The sequence below is a fragment of the Triticum aestivum genome, chromosome 2B (assembly GCF_018294505.1).
Source record: "Triticum aestivum cultivar Chinese Spring chromosome 2B, IWGSC CS RefSeq v2.1, whole genome shotgun sequence".
NCBI classification, from domain to species: Eukaryota; Viridiplantae; Streptophyta; class Magnoliopsida; order Poales; family Poaceae; genus Triticum; species Triticum aestivum.
Window position 1 is genome coordinate 204,632,848 of NC_057798.1, and position 10,190 is coordinate 204,643,037.

The following is a 10,190-nucleotide window of genomic DNA, read 5'->3' on the forward strand; positions in this document are numbered from 1 at the left end:
ACGACGCCCTTGATGAACTTGACTGCGGAGCCAGCTGGGATGGTGCGGACAGCTTCCACCTCCGCCCATTTGGTGAACTTGTCAATAGCGACATAGAGGTAGCGATAGCCCCCTGGTGCCCGAGGAAACGGGCCCAAAATGTCCAGCCCCCAAACCGCGAACGGCCATGCGAGTGGAATGGTCTGCAGGCCTTGAGCTGGCTGATGAATCTGCTTGGCATGGAATTGACAGGGTTCACAAGCCTTCACCAGCTCGATTGCGTTGTTGAGTGTTGTAGGCCAATAAAACCCGCTGCGAAACGCCTTGCCGACGAGGGTCCGTGATGACAAGTGGTGCCCACAGTCTCCATCGTGAATGCCTGCTAGCTACTCCTTCCCCTGTTCCCTGGAGATGCAACGCAGGGAAACACCGTTGGGCCGCTTCCGGTAGAGCTCTCCGTCTTGGATGCAGTAGGCCGTGGCCTGCCGGGCCACGCGTTCCGTGTCCTCTTGTTTCTCTGGTGGGGTCCCTTGCATCAGGTAATCCTTGAGCTCCGCAGTCCAGCATCCTTCCCGAGGCTCCAGCACCAGGAGCAAGCGTGCTCCTGAGGTTGGGCCACTGGCCGGAGCTCCTGAGGCAGGCGGTTGAGGGAGTTCCTCCCAAGGTTGTGTTGTGCTTGATAGTGACGGTGCTGCTGAGGGCTTGAAGAGTCGTTCCTCGGAAACGCCAGGCTCCTAAGGCAGCCGTCTTGATGCCCTCTTGGCGATGTCATCAGCCTCCTGATTGGTGCCGCGAGGCACATGCTTCAGCTCCAGCCCCAAAAACTGCTTTTCCATCTTGCGCACTTCTGCAAGATACACCTCCACGTGCTCGTCCTTGGGCTCGTATACTTTGTTGGGGAAGTTGACGAGGAGCTATGAGTCACCCTTGATGATGAGGCGCTTCACCCCCAGTGCGGCCGCGGCCTTTAAGCCTGCTATGAGGCCCTCGTATTCTGCTATGTTGTTGGAAACCTTTTCGCCCTGCTGGAAACAGAGCTGCACGGCGTAATAGAGCTTGTCTTGAGTGGGGGATATAAGCAATGTGCCGGCTCCTGCGCCATGTCGCGAGAATGCTCCATCGAAGTGCATAACCCAGCCGTCTAGTGCCTCGCTTCCCGGGCAAAGCGACCGATCTTCGCCTGCTTCGAGCCCTGGTGCCTCTGTCCATTCTGCAACAAAATCTGCAAGTGTGGCTCCTTTGACGACTCTGGTGATGTTGAATTCTAACTGAAACGCTTGTAGCTCGATGTTCCATTCAGCGACCCTTCCAGCGGAGTTGGGACTCCTGAGCACCGTCTCCAATGGGTAGGCTGAGACAACCTTGATGGGGTGACCTTGGAAGTAGTGCCGTAGCTTCCGAGAGGCCACCAATAGCGCGAGCAAGAGCTTTTGGGGCATGGGGTACCACGCCCTTGCATCCCGCAGCACCGTGCTGACAAAATACACAGGATGCTCGATGAGGGTGGGCATGCCGACGGAGCCCGCACCCTCCGGAGAGTCGAGCGCCTCCTGAGACGCTAGAGCCCCCGGCTCCTGACTGCTTGGTGAGGTCCCCTTAGCTCCGGAGGCATCTTCCTGTTGAGGTTGGTCCCCATCTGCCGAGGCCGTGGCCCTCGCGAGGACTTCCTGGCCTTGAGCTACCGCGGTAAGGGTTGCGGCCGATGCGGCCTTGACCCGGCGCTCCTCCCGAACCGCCACCAGAGCTGCGCTGGCGGAGTAGGGTGTGGCGGCGAGGTAGAGCACCAAGGGCTCCTAAGGGCGTGGAGCCACCATCACCGGAGGGCTGGTCAGGTACTTCTTGAGATCTTGGAACGCTTCGTCAGCCTCTTGAGTCCATTCGAACGAACCCTTCTTCTTCATCAGCTTGAAGAAGGGCAGGGCATGTTCCCCCAGCTTGGAGATGAAGCGCCCTAACGCGGTTACTCGCCTGGTGAGCTTCTGCATTTCCCTGAGGGTTTGCGGCGGACTCATGTCTTTGATTGCCTTGACCTTCTCTGGGTTAGCCTCGATACCTCTGTGGGACACGAGGAAGCCCAGAAGCTTGCCAGAAGGAACACCGAACACGCACTTCTCCGGGTTGAGCCGCAGGTCCACTTCACGAAGGCTCACGAAGGTTTCTTCCAGGTCCTGTATCAGGGTCTTGGCCTCCCGAGACTTCACCACGATGTCGTCGACGTAGGCCTCGGCGTTTCTCTCGAGCTGCCGGCCCAAGGCGATATGCATCAGTCGCTGAAAGGTTGCGCCTGCGTTGCGCAATCCGAATGGCATGCAGGTGTAGCAGTACACCCCACATGGGGTCAGGAAGGCCATTTTCTCCACATCTTCTACCGCCATATTGATTTGGTGATAGCCTGAGAAGGCATCCAGGAAGCACAACAGGTCACACTCAGCGGTGGAGTCGACGATTTAGTAGATGCGGGGGAGTGGGAACGGATCTTGAGGGCAAGCCTTGTTGAGGTTGGTGAAGTCGACGCACATGCGCTCCGTTCCTCCCTTCTTCGGCACAACAATAGGGTTTGCCAGCCATTCCGGATAGCAAATGACTCCCGCAGCTTCTAGGTTGCGGGTTTCTTGGACGATGAAGGCCTGCTTCTCGGTGGACTGCCGCCTTGCTTTCTGCTTCACGGGGCGCACATTGGGGCACACGTTCAGGTGGTGCTCGATCACCTGCCTTGGGACCCCCGCTAGCTGCTTGGGTTCCCACGCGAACACCTCCTTGTTCGCACGCAAGAATTTCACTAGAGCCTCCTCTTGTTCAGGGTCGAGATTGGCGCCTATGGTGAAGGTGACGCCGGAGGATCCATCCTCATCGACTGGCACCTGCTTAGTCTCTGCCTTGTCTTGGGTGAACATCTGCTTCTTCTTGGTTGGCGCAGCCCCCTTGGACTGGAGGGTGTTAGCGCTGGTGGGCTGCGCGAGCTTGAGCGCCTGGAGAGCATCTTTTGTATCTCCAGCTACGGTGAGGACGCCGCTGCTCCCGGGCATCTTGATGAGTTTGTAGGCCGGGTGAGTTGCTGCCATGAACTGGACCAAGTCAGGGTAGACGAGGATGGCGTTGTACGGAAGGCCGATGGGGGCGATGTCGAAGTCTACCAGCTCCATGCGGAAGTTGCCGTGGGTGCCAAAGGTCACCGGGAGGCGGATCTTTCCCAAGGAGCTGGTGGAACTGCCTCCGACGCCCAAGAAGGGCTCACTGGGTCGGAGTCGCTCCAGCGGCACATGGAGGAGGCTGAAGGCCTCCACCGAGAGCACGTTGAGGCCGGCACCGCCGTCGATGAGGCTCCTGGTGACGGCCACCTGGCAGATGGTGGGAGTGCACAACATCGGGAGCGCACCTGAGCAGGCGGTGTTCGCGGGGTGATCATCCAAGGTGAAGGTCAAGTCGGCCCTGGGTGCTACCCAACCCGGAGGGGCTTCACAGCGCGTGAGGGCGGAGCCGATCTGGCGGATGAACGGCTTGACATGGCGGCTCGAGGGTGGCGCTTGCGAGCCGCCTAGGAGAGCTGCGACGACCGGGGGTGACGGCGTAGCATAATGGGCGAGGAAGAGGTCGCGCAGCTCCTCCCAGGAGGCCACCGAAGCCGTTGGCAGGTGGAGCAGCAACATGCACGGAACGCCGGTGAGGGCCATGGGAAGCCAGTTAGCCATGACCCTGTCGTCGCTCCCGGCCTTGAGGACATCCTCCTCATACGCCAGCAGGAAAGCTAGTGGATCCGTCGCGCCGTCATAGCACGGCGGCATCTCTGGCTTGAACTTGTTCGGCCACTGCACCTGTCGCAAGGCGGGGGCCAAGGCTCGGAGCCTCCTGGCCCCAGTGCCGGCGTCGGGAGCCGGAGCAGGCGACGCGTTGTCCGCCATGAGGGCGAAGCGCGGTGTTGATGGAGAGCGGGTCAACGGAAGGGACAGCTCTGGCGCACCCCTACCTGGCGCGCCAAATGTCGGATATCAGGTTCCGGCAAAACCCTTAAGGTTCGAACTCTGGGGTGCGCACGGGGATCTTCTCCCTACCGATCCACGCCCCAAAACCTCGCCGCGAATCTAGCTAGCACGATGAACACACAAGGGACACGAGATTTATACTGGTTTGGGCCACCATTGTGGTGTAATACCCTAATCCAGTGTGTGGTGCGGTGGATTGCCTCTGGGGGCAACGATGAACAGTACAGAGGAAGAACAGCCTCGCGATGGGTGTTCTTGAGTTGGTGCGGTGTTCCACTTGGGAAGGATTCGATCCCCTCCTACTGTGGTGGCTATCCCTATTTATAGAGGCCCTAGTCCTCTTCCCAAATATTGAGCGGGAAGGGAGCCAAAAACGGCCATTTTGAAGGGGAACATCTAGTACAAGTTATCCTGACTAAAGTTGGTCTTCGACTACCAAAGGCACTGGCGATGACGCCGTCTTGGGCTCCACGGTGACCTCCGTCCTGCCGCTCCGCTGGCCTTGGTCTCGTTGCACCGAAATGGTAACCTTTGCTTGATGCCTCGGTACTCCGCGCCTGCGCTTGCCCGCTTTGCACCAAAGAGGAAACGAGGACACTGCGTAGGCTGGCGCCCGCCTGGTCTTAATCGTCATGGCTTGCATCATGAGCACCTCGCGAGGTACTCCTGCCTTGATCTCTCCGCCTCCTCACGAGCCTGCCTGGTGAGGCCGTTCCTGAGGAAGCCTTGCGTCGTCCGCCCCGCGAGGGTCTTGAGCTTGAGTTGATGAAGATGGGTCGTACTGGGCCACCCCTTGAGCCACGCCACAGGCCGCAGGTAGGCAGGTATGGGGACCCCTGTTCCCAGAATGCCGACATATATAAGCTGAGGGGTTTAGCTTGTAGTTGGGGATCAATCACAATCACATCCACCTAGCCCTAGGGTTAGAACACTACTTACGATCTCGAGGTAGATCAAGTTTGTACTCGATACACAACCATCAATACAGTCAAAGCAGGACGTAGGGTATTACCTCTTCGAGAGGGCTCGAATATGGGTAAACATTATCTCCTTCGTCCCTTGTTACCCGTTGTCCGAGATCCATAGCTCGGGACCCCCTACTCCGAGGTCTATCGGTTTTAGCACCGACACTCGGGGATTTTTGCAAGGAAACAACAACTCGCTAGTAACGTTTTTACACTCCTCTCAAATTTTCCCTATGAATAAAAATTCCCAGCAACTACTAATGTATAAGCTAATGCATGTGCAAGCAAAAAGTAGCTGCGTGAGGATCAGGGACGGGGAGAGATCAGAGGGTTTAATGTGCATGAGGGTGTGGGCATGCTAGCATATCCTAACAGATGTGGTGTGTGCAAAAAAACTGATCACTCACATTATTTCTACTGGATGAAACGGAGGAGACGGATCGCGTGTGCCATAGAGAGAAGGACCGCACTTCCCTTTTTTGGATGATTGCTCGGGGATTTTTGCAAGGAGACAATTGCTCGCTAGTAACATTTTTGTGCTCTTCTCAGATTTTTCCCAATGAATGAAAAGGCGCAGTAACTACTGCGGTATAATCTAATGCATGTGCAATCATAAAGGTGTGCTGCACGAGGGTGAGGGACGGCGAGAGACCAGAGGGTTTCACGTGTACGAGGGGCCTCCCCGTGCGTCGGGTTGGGTTACTGCCGCAAGGCCAGCATATCCTATCAGATCTGGTGTCAACAAAAAAGTTGATCACACGCATGAAATCTACTCAATGAAACAAAGGAGACGGATCACGTGTGGCATGCAGAGAAGGGTCACACTTACCTTTTTTGGGCGATTGCTCGAGAATTTTTTTCAAGAAGAAAACAACTGGTCGCTAGTAACATTTTTGCGCTCTTCTCGTTTTTCCCAACAAATGAACAAAAAAGCCCAATAACAATACTAGTATATGGTGATGCATGTGCAAACGGGCATTCAGGTCGCCACCGAGATTAATGTGAAAAAGCTTCATTTGGAGCTTGATAATGCTGGCGTGGTGGCAACCATTAACAACCCAGGAAGAGATCTTAGGACCCCTCGTTCTAGAGACGGCCTCCTCCAACCAATCCCCGGAAGAACATTGCGCATGCGCACTAGCATGTACGCTAACGACGCAGTCATCTTCATCAACCCTGTGCGCCAGGAGATCGACGAGCTGCTGCACATCCTTCGTCTCTTTGGAGAGGCTACCGGGCTACACATCAACTTAGAAAAATCATCATCCATTCCGATTGCGTGCGACGAAATCGACCTGCACACGGTTCTGCAAAATTTGGGGGGGGGGGGGCGATCGCGTCCTTGCCAATTAGATACCTCGGCCTGCCAATCACTACGGGTAGGCTCAGATTAGTGCACCTTCAGTTCATCCTCGACAAGATCCGCGCACGCCTTGCAGGCTGGAAAGGGAGGCTCATGCCCTTCGCCGGCAGATGCGTCCTGGTATCGCCATCACAGTGTTGCGGGCGCCCAAAAAGTTCTACAAGGAAGTAGACAAGGCAAGAAGAAGGTTCCTGGGCGCAAGACAAACTAGAGTGAGGCACGTCTCGATCAATACATCTCGAATCTAAAGAGAGAATGTTATTGTTATGTGGCCACTGGTGGAAAGTGCAAGGTGCGATGGCAGGCGGTGACCGCGCCAGTGCGCGCAGGAGGCCTGGGCATCCATGATCTGCCGAAGTTTGCCCGGGCTCTTCACCTGTGATGGCTATGGTTAGCATGGACGCAGCCCTCCAGCCCTTGGGTTGGCACCGGCACTCCCTGCGACGACGCCGATCGCACTCTGTTCGCTACCTGCACGTCCGTCACCGTCGGGGATGGCTCAACGGCTTCCTTCTGGCTCTCTTCCTGGCTCAACGGCAGACCGCTATGTCAGGCATACCCAACAGTGTTCGCTCACTCCGTCCGCAAGAACAGATCTGTCCAAGAAGCCCTGCATCAAGACCGATGGGTCCTTGACCTACGCCATGGTGACCACGGCAACATCATGCACATGGTGTTGCAGCTCGCCAGGGAGATCAGAAGCGCTGGCATCACGCTGGAGGCTGGAAGGGCCGACACTATCGCCTGGACCCTGGGCAACTCTGGCAACTACTCCACGTGCTCCGCCTACGACGTCCAGTTCGAAGACCGCCCGGCACTCGACTTCACAGCAACCATCTGGAAGGCTTGGGCCCCTGACAAGATGAAAGTCCTTTTCTGGCTGCTGCACTTAGATCGCCTATGGTGCAACGACAGACTCCAGAGACGTGGATGGACCAATAGCTACTTCTGCCAGCTATGTCTCCGCAACCTCGAGACTTCGTCGTATCTGTTCTAGGAGTGCACCGTTGCCATTCAGGCCTGGAACGAGGTGGCAACCTGGCTCGGTTCTCACTCCTCCAGCCATTCCACCTGGAGCACGGGGAGATCCACCGCCGAGAGGGTTCGTTTGATCATCGACGAGCCAACCCATGCACGAGGAAGGGCACCAAATCGCTGCTCACATTGATGGTCTGGCAAATCTGGTTAAAGCGAAATGCGTGCACCTTCTAGGGAAAGCACCATGCGCCCGCAGCATCACTGCGGCCTGCCGCCGCGACATGGAGCAGTGGAGGATCGCCGGAGCCAAATGCATAGCGCACCCCTTCGGGGACGTGCCGTGAAAATAGCGAAATCAGGCCCTCCTCGCCAGCTTACACACTCGTTAGGCTGGCTATGTAATCTCTCCTCCAACCCACCGATCACTTGATCAGACTATGTATTTTTCCCGCTCTCTTCTTCTATGAAATGAAAGCCAGAAATGGCCACTTTCAAAAAAAAAAAGAAATCAAAGGAATGCTTCAATCCTTCAGGGAGGTGAAGGTGACATGGATTAGCCGTGGTGCCAATAGAGCCGCTCATAATAAGTTAGCTTAAGTCGGTTTAGGCGATGATTTATGTAAGGTTTGATTTTCTGTACCCCAAAGCACATTCTGGAGATTATCTCGGATGACATTCCCAGCTACGTTTAAGTAATGAAACGGCGCATTGATTAAAAAATATACTTCCTCCGTTCCTAAATATAAGTCTTTGAAGACATTTCACTATGGACCACATACGAAGTAAAGTGAATGAACTACACTCTAAAATGCATCTATATACATTTGTACGTGGCCCATAGTGAAATCTCTATAAAGACTTATATTTAGGAACGGAGGGAGTATATGCTGATGCATGTGCACGCACAAAGCTACGCTGCGCTGTAGCACGGCCACTGCACAATGAATCGGACGTTCTGCCCGAAACAAATGGAAATTGGACGTTTTGGCCGTGCCGGCAAACGGGTTGAACTCCCAAAGCCGCGACACATCTGCGCGGCAGAAGAACGCCGCGTCGCAGGGGCCTGCGGTCGCGTTCGGGTCGTCACGCGCCCCCACCCCGAAACGCGGCGCCACGGTACGGCTGTAGCCCCTCCGCAAAGCTGAACCGCTCGCTCTAGTACTATCTCAGCAGCCCCACATGCTGCATCACAAGCTGTACGGCCGCTTGGATTTTGCGGTGGCGTGAAACATTGACCGATCAATCATACGACCAGTTCACAAAAACACGGAAGAGCAGATCTCAAAAAAAGAAACACAATCGGGAGAGTACTGTAGCCTGCAGGAGCAATGGCGTCTTAGCACACGCACTCGCTGGGCAAACGCTAATCACGCCCCGGATAAGATCAGAGAGCTTTAGTGTACTCTTACTTATTTAACCATCTTTGTAGTAGTAGTGGTGGTGCTAAGAAAGCAGCGGTACTATTATCGGAGTAGACAAGGAACAAAGCCGGCCGGGGCGGTCTCATCTAGTCATCTCCGTGTCACACCAAGCCGGCGGTTCATGCACGCCCAAAAAAGAATCAAGGGGCGCGTCGCCGGTGGGACGATAGGCTACCAAAAAGTTCAGCTGGTTCCAGCTCCAGCGAGCGAGCAGCGCGTCGATCGACTGATCGATCGCGCGGTACTACTACGGTAAATGAACGCGCAGATTAATAACTAGCTTCATTTAAACAAAAAGATTCAGCAGCTCCGGCTCCTTCTCGCCGCCGGCGCCTGCGCCAGCGCTCGTGGTCACGGAGCCGTCGGAGCTCATCGACGGCGTGCCGGCCCGCCTCGCCCGTCGCTCCCCCTCCGCCGCCGCGGCCGATCCGGGGGTGAGGAAAAGCCCCAGGTCGCACGAGGGCTCCTGGTGGTGGGACGCTGCCTCCGGCGCCCATGTCTTCCTCGGCGTCACCCGCTTCGCCGCCGAATACGTGGAGCACCCCACCACGGCCCGCCTGGAAGAGGAGGCGAACAGATCGCTTCCACCGACTCCGCCTTCCGGGACGCCGCCCGCGAGCTCCGGCAGCGGGCGGATGGCGCCGCCCCGGAGCACGGTCTGGACCGCCGCCTCGCACAGGTGCCAGCTTCCCGCCCAGAGCAGCCCCACCGCGCCGCTCACCGGGTTGATCGTTCGCCCCGCCGCCTCGTACAGCAGCGACTGGAACACGGCTGCAATCCACAGCAAACAGCATGCAAACTTCAGCCAAAAAAGGTCAACACATATTCTGTACTGCCGATGCATAGTCGTGCCAAGAAGACCATCGATCTCCCGTCCGTCCGTACGTACCTGGGCGCTGCTGCTCGGGGACAGCGGTGAGGAAGGACATGAGGCCGGCGCGGCCGAAGAACTTGGCGGCGAAGAGGGTGGCGTGGCCCTGCGCGTCGGCTGCCTCGATCCAGAGCAGGCACGGGCGCAGCACGCAGGCCTCGTTGCACCCCTTGCGCAGCACGCGGCACCCGTTGCAGCTCATCCCCGACGTTGACGCTGACACCGCCGCCCGCTCACTCCCTCTCATACAACAGCCAGCCAACCCCGATCAAGAAGCCGACCTCGCCCACGGCCACGCAGGGGCGGTGTATATAACCAGGCGAGGAGGGAGGGAGGGGTGGGGAGGTAACCGGGCGCTAACCAGGGCCGGGCCGGTCGGGTGACCGTGATGGGTTAACTGGCGCGCGTGCTGAGGTAAAGCGGAAGAGGTTCCAGGCTCCAGGGGTGCGGGGGCGGCTCCGTGTCTCCGCGGCCGGTCGGTGCGAGCGCGGGCCGTCGGATCGAGGGATTGGACAGCGGGTGGGGGCCGCCGGCTCGGGTGGTGCGCCTCGCGTTCGCCCCGTCCGGGCTGCTTTCGTGTGTTTTTCCGCCACTCTTTTTCCGCGCTTTTGCGGTGTGCGTGGATCCGCACCT

At 57.3% G+C, this 10,190-nt stretch overlaps 1 protein-coding gene across 1 annotated transcript; it reads right to left on the reverse strand.

The window, feature by feature from the left end:
* Positions 1-8,674: 8,674 nt before the first annotated feature.
* Positions 8,675-9,905, reverse strand: LOC123044360 (LOB domain-containing protein 37). The gene is made up of 2 exons (XM_044467084.1): positions 9,576-9,905; positions 8,675-9,457 (listed from the first exon to the last, which is right to left on the reverse strand). The coding sequence occupies exons 1-2, from the start codon at positions 9,802-9,804 to the stop codon at positions 8,973-8,975; spliced, it is 714 nt and encodes a 237-aa protein (XP_044323019.1). The 5' UTR covers positions 9,805-9,905; the 3' UTR covers positions 8,675-8,972.
* Positions 9,906-10,190: the final 285 nt, after the last annotated feature.

What these genes read in the sequence shown, in the direction of transcription:
- LOC123044360 (XM_044467084.1), bottom strand. Translation starts at nt 9,804, where the DNA reads ATGAGAGGGAGTGAGCGGGCGGCGGTGTCAGCGTCAACGTCGGGGATG. An exon ending in CCCCGAGCAGCAGCGCCCAG is followed by an intron (nt 9,458 to 9,575) that starts GTACGTACGGAC and finishes TGTGGATTGCAG; the next exon opens with CCGTGTTCCAGTCGCTGCTG.